The 26837-nt window shown below is 47.7% G+C and overlaps 1 protein-coding gene across 1 annotated transcript in view; it reads left to right on the forward strand.

The window, feature by feature from the left end:
- The first annotated feature begins 9876 nt into the window (after nucleotides 1-9876).
- The window catches only part of LOC144134494 (neprilysin-4-like), a 34750-nt gene continuing 17789 nt past the window's right edge, over nucleotides 9877-26837 (forward strand). Inside the window, exons 1-6 of the mRNA XM_077667402.1 lie at nucleotides 9877-9888; nucleotides 10799-10939; nucleotides 11851-12024; nucleotides 13908-14067; nucleotides 19703-19801; nucleotides 23204-23515. Of these exons, the coding sequence (XP_077523528.1) occupies nucleotides 9877-9888; nucleotides 10799-10939; nucleotides 11851-12024; nucleotides 13908-14067; nucleotides 19703-19801; nucleotides 23204-23515 (898 nt within the window). The remainder of the gene's footprint in view (nucleotides 9889-10798; nucleotides 10940-11850; nucleotides 12025-13907; nucleotides 14068-19702; nucleotides 19802-23203; nucleotides 23516-26837) is intronic.

The following is a 26837-nucleotide window of genomic DNA, read 5'->3' on the forward strand; positions in this document are numbered from 1 at the left end:
TTACAATTATGCGAATCATTTACGAATTCTCTTGGGTGCATGTTACCATTTAGGTTGAATTCTGATATGTTTAGATTACCATGTGATTGCCTTTCTAGGTGTCGTCTGCTCGATTGCCCCTGTGGGAGTCACGTGATTATTGCCAGCCTATAAGGGAAATTTTCGGCAAACTCTGCCGGCTGAGGGCACAGCATACTCGTTCAGTTTTACATGTTAGTGTCTGTAAGGTTGTGTGATCTCCACTTTTTTCATGTGCTGTGCGAAGTCGGCGCTCAGGCAATCCAAACCAATCAAAATTCGTCAACTGCAACGTTTGTCTTAACATACATATGTCCCCCTCTTCTAGATCTTTAACGACTCAGACATGTAGCTAGCGTAGCATCTGATCTTAACTTGGCTCCCGGGTTTCTTATTTTCGAAAACTATACTGCTTGATGTCCAGATGCAAACCTCCTTTCTCATGCAGTAATGCTGCAGGTGGTGTGCTGCCTTTCATTCATTTCATCGACGTGCGGCACGTGCAGGGGCCGCTTTTTAATAAGATAACTGCGCGCAATACATACAGTTTGTGGGAATGGTCAATGCTGTCACCGTTATCGTTGTCGTAATGAACCTCCTGACACTGTAAAAAAAATTACTAGGTTCCAGCCAAAAAATTGCTTAACTGTAGTCAAAGTCTTCAAATTTCGTGAGCAGTGAGTGTTGGCAGCAATAGCAATGCCACTGAAGTTCCTTTTTTGACAAGAGACGTAATACTACTGTTATGCTAATACTGCTGCCCCAATCCCTGGACTATTGCGACCATGACGACACGGTAGACTCCGCAGGGAATCACTGGTATAGGATACCTTATAAAATGCAGGGATTTCAGTTTAAGAAGTGTTTTAGTGGGAGTTTGTTCTTGTCGAATAACGTCATCGCTTGCGTCGTGGTAAGCCAGTGTTGCACTGTGCTTGACCTGTAGCTTAGAGGTAATTTTACAGCACAGGGTTGTAGAACGGAGCTGTGATGGTGCAGAGAATGTGCCATCTATAGTCGTATAGCGCTCTCGGTAACAGTACCACGGGTGCATTCACAGAAACATGAGTCAAGTTCACTCGATCTATCAAAGTCACTACATATCACTACAGGACCAGAAATATGGAAACATTCTTTGATGTACCTTTCACTTGTGGATACGTCTTACAGCTCCCGCTTTTAAAGGCATGTTGCGCGGTTGTCGACTCGTGTGCACTAAACGACATCCTCATCGCATGACCATCAATGACGTCATAATTGGTGATGCGACCGTGTGACCATTTGGTTTCAAAACATATCGGTCACGTGACCTATGGTCACATTAAAGGGTCATGTGACTGAACATCACGAGATAATAATTGTCAATGGGCCCGTGGCCCATATATCATTCATACTCCCTTATTCATATACGACCGCACACACCCTCGCGAACCCAAAGCGATCCCCTCCACAGCTGACAATCTCTTCCCTACTTTAGAATGATCAAGGACCCTTTATCTGGAGGCGTACAGCTACCAAGGAATATTACTTTCACCGGCATTCGTGTTTGTATTCTGTTTTCAGGGGACGTTTCGAAATCCGCGGGAATCATGACCCCCATTGATGCCCTCTCTCCATATGAATCAGCGTCAGCAGGTAAGTATGACCGGCTCCTGGAATGCATCAAGTCAATTAGAACTGAATGTGTTCGGTAAGCATCGACGCAACACATTGTTCTTAATGACAGACGTAGAAAATGATCTCTGTACATGTCTGGAGGTGGCGCTTACTTTTTACCGAGGCAAACATGACTTCATCCTGTGAACCTCACATTTACATGCATTCCTTGTTTCTGTCTCGTTCAGGTGCCGGATACAACGAGTGTGATAACAGCTTTTGTAAGTACAGCATTCATCTCTCGATGAAGCGATGATAGCTTCATCTCCCGACAAAGAAACCATAAGCGCTAATGAGACGTCTCGACCCATGCAGTTTCCAGTCTGTCTGCCATTATCACTGGGGTTACGTAAAATACTGCATGCGAACGCTTAAAAACTGGTAAGTCGGGCAGCGTGTGAGTGTGAAAGCAGAATGTTTTATCGCTGGCCTTTGTTTGCGCAGCATGACCTTTTGACGTCGTTGATAAGGGTAACATCTTTCTAGACACTGTCGAAAGCTGCACGTAAATTTTTTTCTTACTTTTCAGTCAGTAAAACAGAGTAAGTAGTAGCGGATATTGTGAAATCTTGGCGCAGATGGAATTCCAAACGCTTCCGACAAAGTTTTGGACCAGTCACAAGCCCACAGAGAGTAGCTTCTAACAGCCATCACAGTATCTCTCCGGCTGCATGCACACTGAATGGCAAATCGCGTTGTCTGGGGCAACCCTATGCGTTGTAGGGGGTATTTTTACCCCGTATACGGAAGAAATAGCAGCAAGTAGGCGCCATCGCAGGTCACGACAATAGAATGTTCAGCTACTGGCTCAGCATGGCAGATATCTATTCTCTGCTATAACGACAGTCTAAGGCAGTGTGGCCTGCTGTAGCAGCTAGGGATGTATTATTTAAAGCTTTACCCACTGCCGCACACTCCTTTTTGAGTCCAAGTCAAGCGACACGTTGCATGATGCGGGCACGCAATGAACAGCGAAGCTCAATGCTAATCTTGCAGGGACTTCGACAAAAAGGCCAGGATCACGACCATCATCCTCACCCTGCTCCTGGTCGGATTAATCGCACTCACCATCTTCGTCTCCGTCGAAACTTTGGGCACCGGTAAGGACGATAACAAGGGCGAGAAATTGCATGCAAGACGATTAGCTTGGCAGCAGCCTCGACCGTCGTCTGTTAGATGCTCCGGTAGCTGCCACAGTAAGCAGTACGATGTGGTTACGCTGCTGTTGAGGCATAGGGTGTAGGCCATGACCTGTGCAAGTACCTATATTAAGTTCCCGTAATAGCTCACAGACGCTTATGACGTCATGACCACAAACACTTTGCGGGAGCTTTGGTTATTCTCATGGTTGCTAACGGCGGCAGCTTCTCCTAAGATAAGCCAGCGAGCTCGGATTGTTGCTGAACCGAACGTCCGTGCTGTGAGCGACAAAGATGGGCAAACGGTTACAATATGCAGAACTTCAAGAATTCGTTCTATGTATCATTTTGGCGCCTGATCATTGCTGCGTCAGAAAGGAAACAATATAGATGGTATGAAAACCGCTTTTCAAGAATGGTATCGTGTGGGTCATCAGAGAAAACTTGAATGCCTTAAGCTTATATACTAGGTCTACCGAATGCGGAACCTATAGTTTATTTTATAGTATTACTGGGCACGTAAGAGCCATGTCGGCTCACGAACCTTGGCATAGGAACCTACGGGCTTTGTCAATAATAAAGAGGCCAAGGTACATGCTTCTAAGCCTTTTAGTGGCGCCCTCTTTTTGGGGGCCTCTCTCCATCTACGGGTTTGAAACGCTGATGCGCTGCATGGAGAAGAGGAAACTCCCTTTACAAAGGATGTATAAGTACGCATGGGAGCAGAAAAACTTCAGAAGGAGCTTTACTTCGCATGGCCAGCTTTGTCCCATGACACGGTGTTGTGAACCACTTCCATTTTTTTGTTCACAGCGAACAACGAGCCCTCAACTCATTCTACCCGAAACCAAACATTTTCTTCATGTATGTCCACGACAACTTCGGAGTCATCAAAAGATCTGAGATTCAAAATTTCGCTTCTCGTTTCAACTCCGTAGAACCTGATATTCAGTTCACGCTATAGGTGGAACAAAGAAACTCCCTGCTGTTTTGGGCGTCCTCGTATCTCGAAACCACAGCATTCTTCAATTCTTCGTGGGCACCTTCTCGAATCCTGGCACATCCAAACCACGCCAAACAACATCAACCGCACAAAAGGAAACCTGTCCCCAGTATATACCTAGGGACTTCGCTCTGCAACTCAACGAAAAAAAGTCGTCATTGACCGCCTCCCCACAGTGCGACGTTTGCTGTCATAGGGTAGGCGGCATAGTTGCAGGCATAGGGCGGGCGCAGCTGGCAAAGGACAGCTTTAATTGAAGAGACATGGGAGAGGCCTTTGCCCTGCATGGGGCATAGTCAAGCTGTTGTTGATGATGAGCTTAAACAAGCAATGGGTCAGTTGAAGCGTTTTGCACATGCGCATATCTGATACGCTATACTTGGCGCATGCAACCGCTTTGCAAATGTGTACGTTCGCTGCACTATATTACTCTTTGTTGTGGCCTGGTGTGATGCAGACGACAGTAGCGGGGAAGCCGTCGATGTCGAGATCATTGGGAGCAGAGGGGTGAGCCGAGGTCCGCCTGGACACACAGGGAGAAGACGCCGCAGTGAGAATCTACGTACGTAAGGAGCCGTCATTCTCGGCGGTTCACAATGCTTGGTACCTCGTTGCATTTTGTGTAATTATTGAAGAACTGGAGTAACGCGAAAGTACAGCTTTGTAAAAGGCTGAATTAACAGCCTAAACGACGGGCTACGCCCACTGCCGGTTGGGTAAGCAAGCTACGTCTTGCCTCGATGGGCGGGTAAGTTATGCGGCTCCTTGAAGAAGGCGTTTCTTCTTCTAGTTAAAACTAAAGCCATATCGAACATCCGTCGCTTCTGTAGCTAAAGAACTATCAAACGGCTACGATATACTGTCTACCTTTCAAATCACTTGTTCCCGCCGCAGAAACTGCTCTCGAGGCTGCTAGGAAGCACTTATTTGGAATGCCACTCTTAATAGAAGAAGGCGCTGTATGTCCTTTTGCGTGGGCTGCCGAATTCATCTCGAGAATCAATAAATTGATTGCACGCGACACTCTCTACATTAAGCTCCGTGGTGCCCGCATTTTCTGCAATAACCTGTCCACGCACAGCATGGCAACGGGCACATTTAAGCCGCTGGAAGTGATTAAAGGCACGGGTATCTGCGTAGGGAAGCACATGCAATTGTCAGCAAGGGTACATGGTACCCGCCCACTGACATACTGCTCGGTTACTTTTGGCAAAGACGGTACAACCGGCCCACTGACATTCGGCTCGAATACTTTTGGCAAAGATGGTACATGCTACCCACCCACTGACATTCGGCTCGGTTACCTTTGGCAAAGACGGTGCATCATACCTGCCCACTGACATTCGGCTCGGTTACTTTTGGCAAAGATGGTACATGCTACCTGCCCACTAACATTAGGCTCGGTTACTTTTGGCAAAGATGGTACATGCTACCCGCCCACTGATGTTCGACTCGGTTACTTTTGGCAAAGACGGTACGTGCTACCCGCCCACTCACGTTCAGCTCGGTTACTTTTGGCAAAGATAGTACATGCTACCCGCCCACTGACAATCGGCTCGGTTACTTTTGGCACCGACGGCACACGCTACCCGCCCAGTGACATTCGGTTTGGTTACATTTGGCAAAGACGATACATGCTACCCGCCTACTGACATTCGGCACGGTTACTTTTGACAAAGATGGTACATGCTACCCACCCACTGACATTCGGCTCGGTTACCTTTGGCAAAGACGGTGCATACCCGCCCACTCACATTCAGCTCGGTTCCTTTTGGCAAAGGTGGTACATGCTACCCGCCCACTGACATTCGGCTCGGTTACGTTTGGCACTGACGTTACATGCTACCCGCCCACTCACATTCTGCTCGGTTACTTTTTGGCAGAGACTGTACATGCTACCCGCCCACTCACATTCGGCTTGGTTACTTTTCGTAAATATGGTGCATGCTACCCGCCCACTCACATTCGGCTCGGTTACTTTTGGCAATGATGGTACATGCTACCCGCCCTCTTACATTAGGCTCGGTTACTTTTGGCAAAGACGGTACATGCTACCCGCCCACTTACTTTCGGCTCGGTTACTTTTTTCAAAAATGGTACATGCTACCCGCCCACTGACATTCGGCTCGATTACTTTTGCAAAGATGGTACATGCTACCCACCCACTCACATTCGGCTCGGTTACCTTTGGCAAAGACGGTACATCATACCTGCCCACTGATGTTCGACTCGGTTACTTTTGGCAAAGACGGTACATGCTACCCGCCCACTCACATTCAGCTCGGTTACTTTTGGCAAATATAGTACATGCTACCCATTGACATTCGGCTCGGTTACTTTTGGCACCGACGGCATGCGCTACCCGCCCACTGACATTCGGCTCGGTTGTATTTGGCAAAGACTATACATGCTACTCGCCTACTCACATTCGGCACGGTTACTTTTGGCAAAGATGGTACATGCTACCTACCCACTGACATTCGGCTCGGTTACTTTTCGCAAATGCGGTACATGCTACCCGCCCATTCACATTCAGCTCGGTTACTTTTGGCAAAGGTGGTACATGCTACCCGCCCACTGACATTCGGCTCGGTTACCTTTGGCACTGACGTTACATGTTACCCGCCCACTCACATTCGACTCGGTTACTTTTTGGCAAAGATGGTACATGCTACCCGCCCACTGACATTCGGCTCGGTTACATTTGGCAGAGACGGTACATGCTACCCGCCCACTCACATTCGGCTCGGTTACTTTTCGCAAATATGGTGCATGCTACCCGCCCACTGATATTCGGCTCGGTTACTTTCGGCAAATATGGTACATGCTACCCACCCACTCACATTCGGCTCGGTTACTTTTGGCAATGATGGTACATGCTACCCGCCCTCTGACATTAGGCTCGGTTACTTTTGGCAAAGACGGTACATGCTACCCGCCCAGTGACATTCGGCTCGGTTACTTTTTTCAAAGATGGTACATGCTACCCACCCACTGACATTCGGCTCGGTTGCTTTTGGCAAAGACTGTACATGCTACCTGCCCATTGACAATCGGCTCGGTATTCCTGCCTCGCCCGCAGCTATAACGTCGAGGAGAACGCGGGCAACGACAACTACTACGGCCACGACCCATCCAGACGGCGGTCCGATCGCTGCGAAGATAATCCGCAAAGCCCTCAACTGGAGCTATCCACCGTGCGATGACTTCTACAATTTTGTATGCAGTAACTTCTCAGGGGACATTACCGCCATCACAAAGGCGAGTTGGTTTTCGACGGAGTGCCGCCGTATTGAAGCCTTGCCCGCGTGGAGCGCTTTTTTGTAGGCCAACCCGCGCCGCCTGTGGAACGCCTTGGCCGTGCCGCCGAAGTTGCAATAACTGAACGATAAATAACTCGCAAGAACTTGCAATAACTAAACGATCAATAACTCACAATAACTTGCAATAACTAAACAGAAACACGATCGCACTTAGAAGATTAAGTGATCCAGCCTACCAAATTGAAAAAACACGGAGCGCAACTGTGTCATCAGAATTGGAAAAAAATATATGAAGGGCTAAGAGGGAATCTCGCCACAGCGTGTGCATGGCACCTACTCCGGCAGCTGCTAGACCCCACCCAGAGCAGAACAAACGCACGCAACCCTTATAAGTGTCTATAGACAGTCTATAGACTTCTTATAGACTATTGCCTTTCAATACATATTTCTTTTGTCGATTTATAGTCTATAGACTGTCTATAGACAAAAGTCTACTAAACGCCCCCCATGCGGAGAACTAAATCATAAATTAGATAATGCATAACGACATCATAAGTACAGGCAGCACTTCAAAAGCTCAGGAATACTCCGCCGGTCCAAGACTAGGTTACATATCCGGCCCCAGATACCTCAACAACAAATCAATACGGTAGGAGCTAACGGACCACTATAACAGACACTGGGACGAAGGCACAATCCCAGCAGACTGGACGCTCTGGAAAGTAATACTAACACCAAAGCCCAGAAGACAATCGCGCCGGCAAATATGTGACCAATATCGCTCACCTCCACCTTAGGGAAACTTCTTGAACAGACCATACTAGCTCTGTTAACTGCACACGTAGATAACATTACAATACCCGCACACTATGGTCGGTTTCAGTGCCCACCTATCTGCACAAGACGCTATGCGCCAGCTAAATCAGCAGTGCTTGGCTCAGTTATGACAGCTCATGCCAAGGCGATATTGGCTATAGACAACAGTTTCTAGGGTATGCTACTACATAAGAGCCTTCCTGCAACACAGGGCAGCCACGCTTCACATCGATAACGTTCACACATCAGCCTACATACTTGCCAATGTAGGCACGCCGCAAGGCTCCATGCTTTCTTCAGCAAGAGAATTCGAGGCAGATAAGGCACCGGCCCGGCCACACACTTATAGCCCGATGACATCACACTCTGACAACATACGGATCAGACGGTCAAATCGAAGACATGCTACAAAAAGCAGCAGATACCACTGCTATACTCACCGCAAGAATCGGAGTAGCATGCTCGCTAGAAAAGTGTGAATTACTCGTCATACCCTCTATGGGACGGACTTACCAGGCCCCTATATAAATCCGAGTTCAGGGCAGGCTTATAACGCGGATCTTATCGACCTGGGGTACCATACCATCCGCATTCTAAGACTGTACTTTCAAGAGTATGGAAAAAACGGGGACCCTCTGAGCAACTCAAAATGGCCATCGTTGCCACCACGCAAACCATAAAAATGGTGACAGGACGCACACATGCGCTGAGAGACCCTTAGCCGAATTCTTTATGCTACGCCATACCTCAAACGAAAAACCAGTGAGGTCCAGCAAATATACTGCTTAATTCGGCAAGCAACAAAGGCAGCACTTAAATTACCGAAAAGCAGTATAAACGAAAACCGCTCGAACTCGGTCCATAAAAACCTACATTACTTCGCGAGGCCCACCTAAAGGCCCAGTATATTAGACAAGCCGCTACAACTACCCGTGCAAACAATACAACATCAACAACACTCCCCACCCACATTTACACTTCAATCTATGCCGAACCATTACCGAGGAACATGCACCCCACCATATGAACAAGGTCGCAGGAAGCCGCGCGCGGTAGCGCTACACAAATGGTACTGGGATGAGTCCGATGCTGTTTGGGCGGATGCCGCCTGCGATGAGCGCGAAACCACTGCGGTTGTCTGCAACTCTCACATAACCACCCTAACTTTCGAGGTTTCTTCAGGCACCATCTCTGAAGAAACCGAGGATACCGCTGTAGACATTGCTCTGCATGCACAGACGCCCTTTACATTATTAGTCACTTAAATACCGCGACTCTCAACTTTACCGCGGTCAGGGTTCATCCCTCTGCACAATGCCTAGTGCACATGCCCACCCTTCACGTCCCCCGAGGCGCTGAGGTCATCTGGGTGCACTCCGGAAATCGCGGACCACAGGCCGCCGACTCATGAGCACGAAGGTGTATAGAAACCGAGCACAGGCTGACCTCGCGGGGGTTTTCCCGAAGGGGCGTATGCACACGTTCGCTCAGCTCACCACAAACCCCGCGCTGAGCGCATCATCTACCCGCCACCCCACCCATCCCTCACTACCAGAGAACATTAAATCTGGCTTCGCCTGCAGACGCGGACACTGCCTACACCAGCCAATCTTTTTATATTTATGCCGGTACCTCCCCATATGTACCTTGTGCTGTGGCCCCAAGGCCCCCTTTACCCACATCCTCTTATCATGCCCGGCGTCCCCTCACAGCGCTGGGCCGGTGCCTCTTCGAACCTGGGAGGGCTGGGAGACATCGTTGCGGTCAACAGACCTGGCCAGACCGAACACTGCCGTCCGCCGGGCCGCATACTTCATGGACCAATACCACATGAACGTTTATACTTTGAGTGTGGTCGTGCGGAGGCCCAAGGGGACTGCGGACCTCGAATTCTCTTGCTGAACAAAGTTTTGCCGCCACCACTATAACTGGCGTTTATCGCGGCTCTTTCTTCCACTCGCGATGGTGCAAGTTCGGCGGCATGACCCCATACGTGTGACCCCAACCTCACCTGTCACTCAACTCCGAACAAGCTCATGTATATCCTTCGCAAAATTCGAGCTAACAATCTCCTCACTCCACTAACGTTCTTCAACTTCGGCTAGCGTGGCAAAGCTCACTCTCTGAACTGTCGGTAAATGAGGGCTGGCACAGAACACACTCTGTACTCATGTAGCGCTGCCATTACCTCCCCTTATTTTCCACACCCTACCCTCCTTCCTGGAGTGCTTGGGTTCACTCGGGCTCGACAGATAACCAACGGGCCTTAGTGCGGGCCTTTATAAGTTTTTTTCCCTTCTTCCTCCTATTTCGCATGTAATAAGAGCTCCATGCAGACCAGGCTTAAGGCGTGTACAATGAAAATGGCGCTACCCAATCATTGGTCGTTTAGGTATAATATGATTGCACTGCTCATTTTCTCATTGACCAACGCCATAAAAAATGAAGAAACATTCCTTTGCTTTTCTTATTTCAGGTGACTGTTGACATCCTTAATACATATGTCATAATGAGCACCTCCTTTCACTACCCCTGCCTGCTCATTATCCATCTGCAGATGTTCTGTACCATGGCATCAACGACTACAACTAAACATCAAATAAAGCTTGAATATTTCGGCGATAGCACGTGACAAGCATGTTTTACTGCGACAGCATCCAAAGCCCCATCGGAAAAAAAGCTCTTGTGAAAATCTGCTCATTGGCTGGACAGAAGTGAAATCACAAGACCGGAAGTGACGTCATTTCCGGTAAAGGCAAATGAGACTTCGGCTAGGCAAGGCAGTCGTTGTTTTTTTAATGTACTACTTAACTTGGCATGAAAAACTAATGGTGTAATCTTGGATAACAATACCTAAACTTCATGTCTCATTGCTACTGCTGCTTCTCCCCTCCTCCTATCAGATTGGACGCGACACAGAAGAAGCCATCAAAGAAATGCTCTACACTATGCGCATCCCAGAGACATCTCAGAAGCCAACGGAAAAAGCGGCCGCCTTGTATCAGGCATGCGTCCGACTCGGAAACGACCCGCACGGATCCCAGGTGAGGGCCAATTATGGGCCGAATGATATTAACTACACCACCGCGAACGTTGCCGGTACCGCATGGACTGTGATAGTGTGTCTCCCAGTCGGTTCCCAAGCGCGGTTATTTTAAGGGTGTCCAAATGCTTATTGAAGCCGGCATAAGAAAAGCTTTCGTCGTTGTGACTACAGAATTGTCTACAGAGGCACACAACATACACCTTTAGTGTACAGTGTTACCTTTACCGGTACCGGCTTACCGGGAGCCCGCCCACCGCCGGTGAGCACGCGCTGATTGGTCCCGATGCTGCAGGCGCGCGCGCGCAGCTGCCGGGTACCTGGCGCCATCTGGCGCCGTCAAGGAGATTTGCGCATTGGCGGCGCGCGGGCTCTCGGTACTCCGCTACCGTTAACGGTAACACAGTTTACTAAAGGTGCCTAATATTCAGTGCCTACTAAATTTCAGCGCGAAAATACTTACGCCACTCACACCGACCAAGAATCTTGTCACCGTACATACGAGCTATCTTGTCGCGTTGCCTAGCAACCCGAAGCTACTAGCAGAGCTTAACCGAGTTACCCGGGTAAGCTCGGTCAATAACTCGGGTAAACTCGGGTAAGTGCGGGTAAGTTCGGACTAGCACCACGCCAGCTGCGGTTGCCCCGGAGCAATTCTACATATTTGGGCAGTAATCTACTAACGATATCACCTCATACCCTTAAGTCGGACCTTAAGTGTCCCCTCCAAATGAAGAATGAACACCTGCTTTCGCATGTCTACTTAGTTTAACTACGTTAAATACGTACCAATTTTTACTTGTGACACAGTTCTTCACATCGTGATGTGGTCTGCATAAAAAAAGATGACCGACGTTGTTCAGACATTTATTTTAGTAGTAGCAGAATTTATTTTCTTGATCCCTCACGCAGGTGGATGCGGTGCAGTCGTTCCTGTCCCATCTGGGCCTCGACATCGCCAACCTCACTCCCGACCCGAATTTCGACATCTTCGGGCGGCTGGTTAACCTTTCTTTCATATACGGCTTCCCTACCTTCGTCTCGTTCAGCGCCTACACGGATTTATATAGACACGTGACGATTGACGTGAGTGTCTTCCACGTCGCCGGAATAAAAATGGAGGGGCAGGATTACGTGAGATTTCACACCCCAAGGCTTCTGATGGGCTGTGAGTGACGTTGTCGAGGAAGACGTTGTGATTAATTCCAAACAATTAGTTTTGTCAGCAACGTGCACTGACGCCGCACAGGACACACGTGTGTGTTTCCAATTCACCTCCTTCATAGGGAAAGCGATAACATACTGATCAGGAAGGGTGCTGAGAAAGAAGAGGCAATATCTCCAGTAATATCGACCGTGAATTTGCAGAATGCATTCAGAGAACTAGATTGGAAGGAGTTGGCGGTTAAATATAATGCAGTACACCTATCGTCATTGCACGTTAAAGATCCCCAGGTAGTCGAAATTATTCCGGAGCCCTCCACTACGGCACCTCCTTCTTCCTTTCTTCTTTCACTCCCTGCCTTATCCCTTCCCTTACGGCGCGGTTCAGGTCTCCAACGATATATGAGACAGATACTGCGCCATTTCCTTTCATTAATAACCAATTATTAATTATTATACACCTATCGTATTTGCTGATGGCATTGCTTTGCTAAGTGACTCAGAGACTCAAGTGCAAAGCATGACCGAGGAGCTAGACAGGCACAGCGGGAGAGTGGCTATCAATTTAGTATAGACTAGAAAAATCAAGAACTACGTTCAATTATCAGGGAAAGAAAGGCAGTTTATAATAGACAGTGAAGCATTTAATACGGTGAAGAAATACTTCTACTAAGAGTGGGTAAATCTGCAGATGCATACCACGAGAGTGAAATAATTAAGAAAATGAAAATGGCGTACAGCCCATTTTGCAGATACTGTTAGATCATGAATCTGTCAGGAGAGAAACATTTACTCGTCTATCCGATTTGACTTCGCGCATTCTATACAAACTTGTAAACCGAAATATGGATAATAAATCGAATAGTAAGCGTAAGAAGTGGACAAGTAGGAGATCTCAGTAAAGTCTGCATAGAGGCATGACTACGGTCCCGAAAGAGATACTGACTGCGGGACCTCCTACTGTACTTTTTTTAGCTACCTGGAACGTGTGATCAATAAAAATATTGTAATACTCAGTGATTATTTTCCAAAGGGGGTGGCTTCTGTGTGCCCTCTCTACTCTGCAGTTCCTTCCCAAGTTTAAATTTCTTTACCTCTTGTCGCATGAACAAGCAAGATGAAGTTTGAGAAACGTGAATCCACGGCACACTCGCGTTACTCTCAGAAGCAACACCCATCAAATGAGCATTTGAATGTAATCGCAGACCTGTGGCAAGGACGAATCAATGTCCGTCTTAAACTTTAAAGTCTACTCAAGGAAATATTATCGCACGTTCACTGGTCATGACATGATACCAGCAGCAAGCTGAAAAAAATTAAGCAGTCTGTGTCGCATTCCAGTAGAACAATACGACAGAGCCAGTCCCGAAATACAGCAACGTTTTGTCCTCCGGTAGTTACGAGTGATTTCTCTGTACTAGGTATTGTGAAGTTTTCTGTTTTAGCAACAGAACTGCCTATGTCTTACGACAGGAGACTGCTCAATACAGCAGAGAGTCCTGTTGTTACTGCAATAATTTACGGAGCGAGGTCCCAGAACACTACAGCAAAAGCTGTTGTGTTTTTCGGCAGTGCTCGGTCTATGAGTCAATTCGGTTCTCTCTCGGTATTTTCTCAGCGTCCAGTGCACATTTTACCGTGGCCCTGAGATCATGAGGAATTTAGTTTCCTTTCGTGAGGCACGAAAACAGCCAAATCGCGCTGAATGTTGATAGACAGCGCTTATGCTCGCTTGGCTGCCATTCGTTGGTAAACGATTCAAAGTCTGATTATGTACCTGTTTATGAAACTTCATTCCACCGCAGATCTTGATAAACATGGAGGACGAGGACTGGATAATAACCCAGCAAAGCCAGTACAACGCGTCTAGCCTGGCCCAATTCTACATGAGCTACTTGAACGTCTACAACTCAAGCCTCGACTCAGCTCTACTGGTTGCGCGCATCATCCATTCGGAGCTAACCGGTGGGTACATCCGGGCAACTCTGCAGGGGCCGAAATCGAGTTCAGAATCTCCGTAACTCGAGTGCAATTATTGTTTGTTAAGGCAAAAAAGAATAACGACAAGGATCGAAAAAAACTGACATAGACAAGAGAAACTGTAGATGCAAAAATGGCTTGTCACTGATCGCTCTTGAAGCCTCAAGAGGCCGCATTAAGCAGCAATTCATTTCGTTTTCATTTCATTTGGTGCCTTGTTATTGGTTGTTTGCTCTCGGTGACGTCGATCTCGCACTATAGCGTTTGGCTGACCGTGGTATAAACAATGGAAGGAACATTTAAGCTCCGCCTTAAGGGTATGACGCGATGGCGTTATGGGTTAATTCTCATAGATGCATATATTCTCATATATAGGCAGGTTCTCACATATATTCTCTACTTTACATTCATAGACCCCTGGGAGTCCTCATACACCTCCTGGCGCAGTGGTGCAGCAGTTAAGCGATGCGCCACTGCCCTGAAATGGCAGGTGCTCCCAGCGGAACAGTGGAACCGCTGTGGAATCTCTGCACTATCAATTGGCAAACCGTGGCTGTACTCTATGCTGAGGCAGTAAGGTGTGACTTGTCTGATTGGTTGTGCCCTTCCCTACCTCCGTTGCTTTAGTCAGAATTAACGTCATGATCAAATAAAATGAAATCAAAATGAATGGTTACATAACATGGTCCCTGTATTCTACCGAGCCGATCATCTCCTTATTCGCCCTTTTGCGCTTCTTCGTCTAGCTATTCTTCCGAGATCACACAGATAATATGGATGACCTATTCTGCCTACCCTATCATGCGTGCAGCCCTCAAATTTTTTCTGTTAATATCACGGCAGCGTCGACAAGACTATCGTTCAGCATCCATCCGAGCTCTTAGACTATGCCAGTTATGAAACAGCGCTTCGAAAAGTGGCTAATGCCAGCGGTGACTACGGCATGTAGAGCCGTGGTCTACAATATGTTTAATCCACGGCTGCAACTCTGTGGTAATTGCTCGAGAGTATAGGCGCGTCTCCTTGACGTGGTCTTAAGTTACACGTGTCAGAAACAATTCTAAGACGTCTTGCTACCGACGTTTCAGAGAAGTTCCTGAGCAAACATCTTACTTCAGACGTTTAAGAGAAGTATCAGAGCAAAAAAAAAATTATTGGTGTCGACGTCTAGGTGACGTTTCAATGGAGCGCAAGAGATCTGTAGTCATTTGGAGCTGTTTCAGGACGTTTGTAAGACGTTTTGTGTTTCAAGGGCTGGGCTAGTGATCTGAGCATTACTCTAGCCCTGCTATAAATACTTTCGTTTGGAATATCCTCCACCATAAAGCATACAACAAGTTCAATTCCAGGAGGTCCTTAGCTGCTCGCCCGACGTGTGTTGAAACATAGCACAATGAAGCGTGTTGTTATATACCGACACCCGTCAGCGCGGGCCTTCCAGACTTCTTTCTGCATGCGCTAATCTTCGACGTCTACACCACGCTTTTCGTATTTGTGCGAAAGCATTTCTACGCTCACTAACCCCGACCAAGAATCTTGCTACCGTACTTACGTTCATCCTACGTACATACGCGGACAGAAGTAAACGAAGCGCGCCGCACGAGAAAGAACTGCATGTCAGCGCCGCCTAGCCGAACCATACGAAAGCTCGGAAATCTGGATGGATGGATGGATGGATGGATGGATGGATGGATGGATGGATGGATGGATGGATGGATGGATGGATGGATGGATGGATGGATGGATGGATGGGTGGGTGGGTGGGTGGGTGGGTGGGTGGATGGATGGATGGATGGATGGATGGATGGATGGATGGATGGATGGATGGATGGATGGATGGATGGATGGATGGATGGATGGATGGATGGATGGATGGATGGATGGATGGATACGGCTGAACCCTTTACATCGGGCGGTGGCTCAAGCCACCTAGCCATGTCTTGTGAAATTTTACTCCTGTCTTGCTTTTAGCCACCAATCAGATAACCTTCGCTTGGTTACTTCTAACCTCTTAAAATCCACTTTCCCTTCACTATCCCTAAACCCCAATGCCTTGGGTAAGTCAGCCCCGCTGCCTTCCACTGTAGGGTGAAGCCCTTTACAGAAAAGTATCAAGTGTTCAGCCGTTTCCTCCTCCTCTCCGCACGCAATGCACAAAGTGTCTATCTCCTGGTACCTGACTCTATACTTCTTAGTCCGCAAAACTCCAGTCCTGGCCTCAAACAACAAAGAACTTCCCCTACAATTATCATAGATATTTTCTTTGACAATTTCCTGTTTAAAGGTCCGGTATGTTTCTAGTGCCGATTTCGTCAGCATCCCTGTTTTCCACAAAGCAGAGAAAGAACTGCATGTCAGCGCCACCTAGCCGAACCATACGAAAGCTCGGAAATCGCCACGCGCATGTGCGTGCCCTCTACCGGCGCGACCCTCTCATTGCTCCGCTTGCCTCGCATTCGGCCGTCTATGTCGTGCTTATGATCATCATGATCGGATGTTCGCTCCCTGTGTAGCTAGCGAGCAATTCGGAATGCATAGACAGTTGTCTTGATACGGCAGATTGCGCGGGGACGGCTTTACCATTAAGCCGCTTCGTGTGAGACAGCTGGAGGCGCGTTTACACTGCATATAACCCGCGTGTTTCAAATTTTCGCTGCCGCTTGGATTCATCTGCGTCCCGCTAGCAACGAAACGCGCTCGAAACAATCGGCGTAGTGCCGCAGTTCCGTGTTAATTTTGTACAGTTATCACTGATCATTCGCCTTGGCCCTGCGCGGCGCCGACGCAGCACCAGTGGATGCACCCTGCCTGACTCTTGCGAAGCACACTGGCCCCATACTGGAACCTGCTCTTATCGTCACCGAGACAGCGCGCCGCGTATCGCGCTGTCACATGCGGAGCAGAGCTCAGGTAATCACCTTGCATGCGCCTTCGGATCTTAGTATGACTACAAGCGGCTGCTGTCCCACCCACGTGAAGTCGCTGCAGCGGTGAATTACTGTTGTGTGCCGCGCATCCGAAATTCGGCATACCCGCGTGCGCCCACTAATCGGAGAATTATCCGCGACAGACACCTGCCGGTAATCTCTGTGCGAGCTATATTACTGCACTTCTAGCGGTTACATATATGCATCGGTCTGTTTTACAATATAGGCGCGGTAACCCAGCCGCAGCTGGTTTGGTTTATAGGGGTTTAACGTCCCAAAGCAACTAAGGCTATGAGAGACGCCGTAGTGAAGGGCTCTGGAAATTTCGACCACCTAGAGTTCTTTAGCGTGCACAGACATCGCATAGTACACGGGCCCAGCCGCAGCACCCAGCGCCTTCGGAAGAAGTCACTATCCTTGCGACGCAGGACCGAGCTGCAAAAAGCGCCAAGAGTGGCTGTTTCGTCTTATTTTAAGGTGACCTCCTAAGCCAGGTTCTAATGGAGAAGCAATGTGCTGCAGGACAGACACAGAGGGCGCATGCGTTGCCGCTGCGTCGGTGCCTCGTAGGAGTAAGGTGAAATTCAACGTTAACTGTAATAAAATAACCTGGAACTCGAGTGTTTTGACTACATTTGGACAATAGCGAGACGGAAATTAATCCCAGAGGCAACTAAAGTTCGAAGGACGCGAGCTATTTGCGATGGAGCGCGCTTACAGCTGTCTCAGATGAAACGGCATAATGGCAGCGTCGCCTCCGCGGGCTCTGCGGCATCAACGCAGCGGTCTATGCGTTCCGAAATGCCCGCTCGCTACAAAGTGCGCACCCATCCGGCCATAATCATCAGCGTGACACTGACGGCGGCCAAATGCGAGGCAAGCGGAGCAATGAGAGGGTCGCACCGGTTGGCGGGGCCTGCACATGCGCGTGGCGATTATGAGCTTTCGTCTGGTTCGGCTAGGCGGCGCTGACGCGCACCTCTTTCTTGTAGTTCTTTCTTTTTATTGCCCTCGGGCAGAGAAGCTAGCAGTAAGATAGCATTTGAGGAGCGATTGAGAAAAATGGGCGAAAAGCAGTGGGCTAGGAAAGTTTTCAGATACCTGTATATAAGGAATATTGATACGAAATGGAGAAACCGAACTATAAAATTAACAAGCAAATATCTGGACAGCTGTAGGGGAGAAAATCAGCAATTATATGTTAAGAAAAAGGTTAAAGAAACAGAGGGAGCTCTGTGGAAAACAGGGATGCTGACCAAATCAGCACTGGGAACATACACGATTTTTAAGCAGGAAATTGCCAAAGAAAATATCTATGATAATTGTAGGGGAAGCTCTTTGTTGTTAGAGGCCAGGACTGGTGTTTTGCGGACTAAGACATATAGAGCCAGGTACCACGAGATAGACACGTTGTGCGTTGCGTGCGGAGAGGAGGAGGAAACGGCTGAACACTTGATACTTTTCTGTAAAGGGCTTCACCCTGCAGTGGAAAGCAGCGGGGCTGATTTATCCAAGGCATTGGGTTTTAAGGACAGTGAAGGGAAAGTAGATTTTAAGCGGGTAGAAGTAACGAAGCGAAGGTTATCTGATAGGTGGCTAAAATAAAAAGAGTAAAATTTCATAAGTCATGGCTAGGTGGCTTGAGCCACCGCCCGATTTAAAGGGTTCAGCCGTAGCCATCCATCCATTCTTGTGCGGCGCTCTCCGTTTACTTCGATCTGCGCATCTCTTAACTGCTACGCCACTGCGCTATCAGTGGTATGAAAGCTCACCGTCATCTATGAATCTATGAAGTAGAGAATGACCAATTCTGCATAGATTACATACTGGTGGATATCACGTGATACCCTCAAGGCGGAGCTTAACAGCACCCTCCGGTTGAAGAGTGAACACCTGCTTTCGAACGTCTATTCTGTTTAGCTAATTTAAACCCCTACTAATTTTTTACCCTTTGTATTATGGGCAGCGTTTAGAATAATTTGAGGCCATCCTGGTGGTCTGTCGTCTCCTTGTAAACTCAAATGACGTCTGCGATGCTTTATTTTTAAATAGAAATCGCTGACTCGTTACCGTGCCGTAACGTCCCTCAATTGAACATGTAAATAGCGGTGCCATCTAACGACAAGACGTCAAAGCACATCAACGCTGGGCTGAATTTTTTTTCTCGGAATTACCGATAAAAAGGGCGGGTGCATTTCGAGCATTTTTTTTTCCTCCGCGAAGAGAAACTATGCAAATAGAACAAAACGCAACAATTGACTAAAAGCTAGAGAACTACTTAGCTAGGTGTCGCTGCTATGAGGAAAACCCATTGCGTTTAGCTATAGGCCTATGAGCTTCAATATCGGCAACTTATCTGAAAAACAGGGGCTAGTTGTCGCTTATAACTCTACGTGCGTGCGAAATAAAAAGCGAACCAATATTTCGACCCAGCTATCGCGTCGAAGATGCAGCAGCGACATATATAATTCCGAAGCGGCAGAGCTGGGCGCCGCCATCTTGTCAACGCATCTCGTAACGTGCCCGTAGGGCACGCATGCTATGGTTTGTACCATGCGCGCGCCCGCAATGCGCATCGAGATGCGTAGCGTTCTGCGCATGCGCTTTCGTTACCTGGAGAGTCGCTGCGTACGCCCAACTAATAGTATCTAATAACGTTACGCATTTTTATTTCTTTTTCTTTTTTTTTGCAGTCTGGGAGCACTTAACAATCCTCAGCCGGACCACTCCGCCCTCGTCCTTCATCACTGTCGAGCAACTCGGTAACTTCACCCAAGGTTACGTTTCACAACGTGAGTTCTTGACTTCTGTCTTCTCGTTATCAAAAAATTCAGGAGGGAACTTTGTTGACCTAATGTGCGGTGAGGCGAAAGCCTTTAGCGCGGTGTTGCTGCTTGTTTCGCTGATGTGTGGTGAAGATGTTTATTGAAGGGGCTGTGAAAGGGGCTCTCGGCAAAGATGCGATGTGCCTACCATGCTAAGGGACGCCGCTGCACAAATATCCTCCAGCAAGAACTTTCTAGATGCCTGTTGTGGAAGCTGAGTTATCTGTAGTCAAAATTTGAATTCCAGCGTTTTCGCGCCTTTCCCTCTCCTCTCGACACTCTTTGCACACTGGAAGGTCGGCGCTCCTCTGCCGGTCCCTCGCACTCACCCTCTCCTCCGGCTGCCGACGTGCGCGGACCAATGCTAGCAGCCCGCTGCTGACGTAACGAGCGCTACATGACGTAACGAGCGCGGATTAGGGCAAAATCCCAGCACCGCGGGTCGCCGCGAGGCGCGGAAGCGGGAGTTTTTAAAAAAAAAGTGGCTCCAATCCACGCCATGAAGATGGTTGAACAGCAATGCCGTAATACGACACCCAATTACCCATTGCGACTTCACTTGAAAATTCACACACGTGAAACCAGAGACAAGTGAATTGTACTTGAGCTTTACGCTGTATTCCTGATTACAAAGGAGATACGCTGTTTGCATTCAATTTTAGCCTGGCGTTGTTTTTTTTCTTGCTTACGACAACGACACGAAAACGCAACTGTAATCTTTACCGGCAAACACGCGGGGAGAAGGAACGTGCTTCGCATTGTTTGCAGGCGCCGTTATCATACAATGTCCCGCCAAAAATGTATTCGCAACCTTCGGCCAGACGAGGCGCCTCTTGAATATTTTTGATGCTATGCGCGACATCTTCACCGCACCTTCATAATGGCATGCTAACCTAACCAGCGGAGTATGTAGTTTCAGGTGCGATATGATGGTGCCTAGAAACTTGATGCATAAAGTACAAGAAGTCGTTATTTGTTGTTTAATGGGCCGGATATCACAGACGTATTTCAACTGCACTTAAAGCGGAAAGCTGGGCTAGTTGGTGATATTTAGAATTAAAGCACATCGTAACTAGCGCTAAAGACAAGGACAGAATAGAGGCGGACGCCACGAACCCTAGGCATCAACTGGCTTTATTCCAGACAGACGCATTCAATCTACACGCAAAAACATGTACAAAAGATCACACCTTAAAGCCCATCTGCAACTGCATCTTCCCGTTCATGAATTGTAATTCTTTCGATGGCAAAGATATGGATGGCTTGCTTACGCACGACTATCGTTCCAAGTGCATGATTGAAGATTCCAATATTTCACGGTCCTTCTGGTCCAAACTCTGGTCACGCTCCTTCTGATGTGTCGAGGCAATATCAGATTCGGGACACATGTCGACACATTGCAAATGTTGTGAGACTAATTGGGCTCCGATATGTAATCAGACACGGGTCACTTTTTCAAGCTCAGACCAGAAGGAGCGTGAAATACTGGAACCTTTCTTCGTGTACTTGGAACAACAGTCGTGCGCAAGCAAGTCATACTTATCTTTGTCAAATAAAGTATTACAATTCTTGAACCGGAAGGTGCCGTTGCATATGCGCTTTAGGGTGTAATCTTTTATACATGCACAAGCACTTGCTGTTGGGCTAGTTTGTTCATCATAAATTTGAATGGCGCAAAGGAACAAACACAGGAAGACACGGAGACAGAAAGAGCGCCTGCTACCAACTGAGTTTATTGAGGAAAACGCCAGCTTTATACGCCAGTACATTATGATCATCAGTGCGTGATCATAGTCAGGAGGAGCCAACAAGAAAAAAATGTACATACAGAAAATGATCATATTTAAGCATAAAAGCTAGATAATTGCTACTCACAAAACAAGGGTTGAAAAAATTGGCGAACACGATAACAAGATGAAATGACATGATCTACACATGACCATCTAAAAAATCCAAATCCCAGCCGCTGAGTTTAACCGACGAAGTGCTTATGCACGTGGGCTTACCTTTCTGTATGTGAAATGCTTCGATAACTTCCCTTTCAACTCGCTCTCTGCCTTTGCCGATAAACCTTGCCCCTTCCAGCCCAGGTCCGTAATCTATGAAATCTCTGCGGTGATCAGGGAGGGGGAAAAATCTTTGTGCACGATAGGAGTCAAACCACCATCATTCCGTTCCGCATCTGAGCGTGATAACGACTACGCTACTTCCTGCCAACGCATATGTAGTTCTCCTTGTCTAGGACGCTGGAGAGTGCAGAAAGGCGTCGTATCAGATGAATGCCTCCAAAATGCCCTCCAGTGTCTCCAACATTTAAGATTCACAAACAATTGTGTACTATTATAACATCTTAACCCCACATCAGTGACACAAGAAGCAACACCGCGCTAAAGGCTTTCGCCTCACCGCACTTTACGGCAACAAAGTGCCCCCTGAATTTTTGTACATGTTTTTGAAGCGAAAAGCTTCACTACGCTAGTCAACACCGCGCTTCGCGCGAGCCGGCGTATGTCGGAGCACGAGTGACGTCACGCACGGCGCAGGTGGCCGCCGCAGACTCCGTCGCCTGACCTTTCACCGCTGCCGCGCGTGACGTCACGCGCGGAGCAGGTCGCCACTGGCGCGCGCTATGCGTCATCGTTTGACGTTCGCCGCAAGCGCATGTTTATCGCGGAGGCCGACTATATAACCGCTTGCCAGAGAATAAGCCGCAGAGCGGCCGCTCGCCTTGGCAGAAGACGAAATGGAAGAAGACGCGGCTGGTGGTAGGTTAAGAAGCTTGGCGAGACGTTCTTCACCTCGGGCGTCTCCGACACGCGATTAGCTCTCTGCTCTTCATTCTTACGCAGACGGGCAGCCTCACGCCAGGCAGTTACTTCGGGGTTGGTAGCAGCAGCTTCCTGTAGGCTCTGAAGATGCCGCTTTCTACACACGCGGCCACCAGCCGCGTCGTCGTCTTCCATTGCGCCTTCTGCCGAGGCGAGCGGCTTATATCCTCCGCCGCGGGGCAGCCGCTATGAGTACAGCGCATGCACCTTTCCTACCCTCAAAATCATCGACGTCTCGAACGTTGTCAACGCCAATGAACACAATGAACGCCGACAGCTATCGCTCTGTATATCCTGGATTAGCTGAGATAATCCACATTCATTTTTTGCTATATATTTAATGAGTCTGTCTAGAATAAAACCAGTTGATGTCTAGCGTTCGTGGGGTCCGTCTCTCTTCAGGTCCTTATCTTTAGCGCTAGTTACTATGTTCTTTGATTTTAACTGCACTAACCAATGGCTATCCAGTGCCGCTCGATGCCCCCGCGACGCGGGCGTGTTCCAGCTCTAACAAAACCCTAACCGCGTGCTTCCTCTGTAGGACGTTGGGTGAGTGCGATCTCCCAGGCCACCGCCAACGTATACAACGGCAGCGCCTTCGTTTTGGTGAAGGGGAACTCGACGTCTCTAGTGGTGCTCCTGCTGGACCCCAGCCTGATATCACTCGACGACTCCCGGCTGCTCATGTCCTGGAGCCTGGTTCACCAGCTTCTTCCGCTCGCCTACGGCCAGATGATGGGCTCGGAGTTGTTGAGAAAATTCCCCGACCGCCGAGACCGCGTCGCACATCTATGCTACCAAAAAGTCGTCGGCGTGATGGCGATGGCTGTTTCCCACACCTACTTCAGCACCCGTTCGTATCCATAACTTTTTTTTTTATTGTGATAGATAAGTTTGTATAATGGGTTCGTTTCGCAGAGATATGCTGAGCATCGCGGCATTGCTTGATGTTTTTCTTGCTTTGTGCGCCCACCGTACGGTTCTCCTCTTAATTCGACGAATCAGAAAGCTTCTGACGCCTTGTCACCATCATGTCTCAGCTTCGTTGATTGTATATCATAACAAAAGATAAACAGTGAATAGGGAAAGCGTGATACAGGCGGTGTCGGTCAGTGCGAGTTATAGAAAAACTATCTAAACTATCAACTTAGCCGAACTGCACGCATGTCGATAAGTTCTGGACTATACTTGATCACGGTTTTGATCGCAGATGCTTTCATATTTATCTTTGTATATTATTTCATTTGTGTTGATACTTAAATGATGAACAGGGCGCATTTAGTGAAAGCATTTGTGAACCAATGAAGTCCTCGCACTTTTGGCTTCTTTTAGCTGGAAGATCCTGTACACAGAAAACCAAAAATACGCGAGAACTTACTCCAAACACCAAAAAAATGGCAGAGACTGCCACTATCACTTGACAGGCGGTCTGCCGTCTGAAGGGACCATTTCTTATTGCGCAAAATGACACTTCACTTTTCCACCCAAGTATGGCACTTCTTGACGATATAACGTCCGTCCACAATCATTCGATAGAATTGCTTGCTATTTCTAAACCACAAAAACAAAGCGCCATTACATGAGATAACGCCCTCCCATTTTAATAAACTGCAGCATACCTATGTCTGGCCGTAGCGGTTCTTACTATAACAAAATTTCGTGTCAAAAGCTTTTTTTTTCTCAACACAGGTTCCAGCACGGAGCATTGACTAAAGAGGTTTACAACTGCATAATTGTTCAAATCGTTACATGTACAATCTGGCATTTTGAGACACAAATTGCGACTGTGTGCCCTGCGTTTTGTGACGTATGCACTTAACTGCTCCAAAGAGACCACCACTGGTGGTCATTGCAGTGTAATGAACAAGAACATCCAACTTCCTTGGGATCTTCTTCACCAGGCGCGAAACGCTAATAAGGCAACGCGAGGCAACCATCTCTTTTCGCGGAACATCAAAACCCGCCCGTACAGATGGCTGTGCTTCCTTCAAAACCTGGGCTCATCGACAAGCGCGCTAGACGCGTCCGGTGGACGCAACCTCAAGCTATGCAGTAAGATAGATTTGTATAGGTATGGAATTAATGATTTTACTCTCAACATAAGCAAGTCATTTAAATATCTAGGCGTCTTGTTTACATCGGACTTACGATGGAATAAGCACATTAATTATATTGCGAGTAAGGCAGCGTCACGTTTGGGTTTTCCACGGCGGAATTTTAGCCATTTACCAAGCAACTTAAAAACAGAGCTGTATTTCAGTTATGTACGCTCCATACTTGAATATGGATGTGTTTGCTGGGACCCACACACATCTGAGTGTGTAGGAAAATTAGAGAAAATTCAGAATAGGGCAGTTAGATTTGTTCTCGGTAATTATAATTGGCAAGTTAGTATGACGGAAAGCAAACGAAAACTTAACTGGCAAGAGTTGAAGGACCGTAGAAGGTACATCAGATTGAAATTTTTCCATGAGATTTATTATTCAAAAACTGGCATAAGCCGCGAACAATATATCCAGGCACCTCATTATATATCAAAGCGACTGAACCACTGCTTGAAGGTCAGAGAATTTTCTTGCAAGGGTGACGTCTTGCGTTATTCTTTTTTTGTTAGAACTGTTCGGGACTGGAACAGTTTGCCATCGAGCATTGTATGTATTACATCTAACGAAGCATTTTTCCATGCACTGAAATAATTGCTTTATACCTATAAATGAAGTCTGTACCCCCTGCTGTAATGCCCTGCGGGGCGATGCAGGTAACTAATAAATAAATAAATAAATAAATAAGATGGAAAAGTTGGCTAGTTAGATTGGGTTCTAGATTGGATTCATCAGGTAAGTTGCGCAAGTAGCTCAAAGGACGTCCCTTACAATTCAAGGCCCGAATCGATTTTTCACCGCCCCCCCCCCCCACTTCCCATCCTCCTTTTCCCGTTAGGCCTAAGAGCCATCCGTTTCCCATCGTTCTTTTCACGCTAGGCCTAGGAGACACCCAATCGAAATCAACACATAATCACTCACTCGGGCTACTTCCACCTGAAATCATCTTGGCAATCACTGTCACTTGTTCTTCGGTTATGTGTGCACGCATATTACATTTTCTGCGTATAAATACATATAAGTGGCGTTCCTCACTCACAAATATTACTTGCTAGTCAGCGCCACTTCCGTGTTATTCTGCGCTCTCGTGCCGGGGTCCGTTTGGTATCCCAGTCGTCGGTCCCGCTGAAACCGCAGCGTCCCGCCCCCCTCGTGCAAACAAGTAAACCATCTCGAACCAACATTTTGCAGGCTGTGCGTGTAGTTATCACGTGACATGAAAGTTCATGCGCATAAACAACCGTACTAGGACGCTGAAGAAATACAGGTGGCACATGAGCACTAACTTTTTATTATCAACCTGAAAGCAAAACGTATAGAAAAGTCGTGGCCTGACATCGCTAAAGGGCAGCCAGCAAAATAATGAGCGACAACGCAAGTATTGAAATTCCTTCGAAGGCCGCGCGATAGACGCCTTGGGCACACAGATATCGCCTAAACGGTCAATCAACTCGGCCTCGATCATTTCGAGTGTCAGTTGGCAACTGCTTTATGTGATGATTGTGCACATCAAGAAATCATAAGCACCTGTCCATCACATTTCTGCTCTGTTCAAGGAGGCGGTCGTTCGCACACCTCCCACTCTGTCCTACTGCAAATGTATAGACTCATTCAACAGATTTGACGAGCTTATTGTGCTTCGTACTGCACCCAAGCTTGTGAGAGCTGCCGGATTTATCACTCGGTACAGATTTTGGTGCTCGTTGTGAGCGGGTAAAATAACTTTTACATTCCTCCCTTAGCCACATTTATTTTATTCTGCGATATGCTCTGAACGTACGGAATCACCACGACTTCTGGTTCCTAGCAGGAGCTTGCAATGCGTCAGGCTGTTTCCACGACTTACATTTAGGATGCCTTGGGAGACACTGACCAGGACTTGAGTGAGGTGCCCAGAAGCAGACAGCCGGAGGAGGTTTTGTTCGTTAGAGCTGGCTCCCATTATTTCCGGGCAAGACTTGTGTAATGCGTTAGAAAGGCATAAGTTTACAAAAGTTGAGAATCAGCAGATATATAGGGGAGCAATGGCTTGTTGGCGCGTGGCTCGTACTTGCAGTAAACCTGTTCATCCTG

This window comes from Amblyomma americanum, chromosome 5 (assembly GCF_052857255.1).
Source record: "Amblyomma americanum isolate KBUSLIRL-KWMA chromosome 5, ASM5285725v1, whole genome shotgun sequence".
Lineage (NCBI taxonomy): Eukaryota > Metazoa > Arthropoda > Arachnida > Ixodida > Ixodidae > Amblyomma > Amblyomma americanum.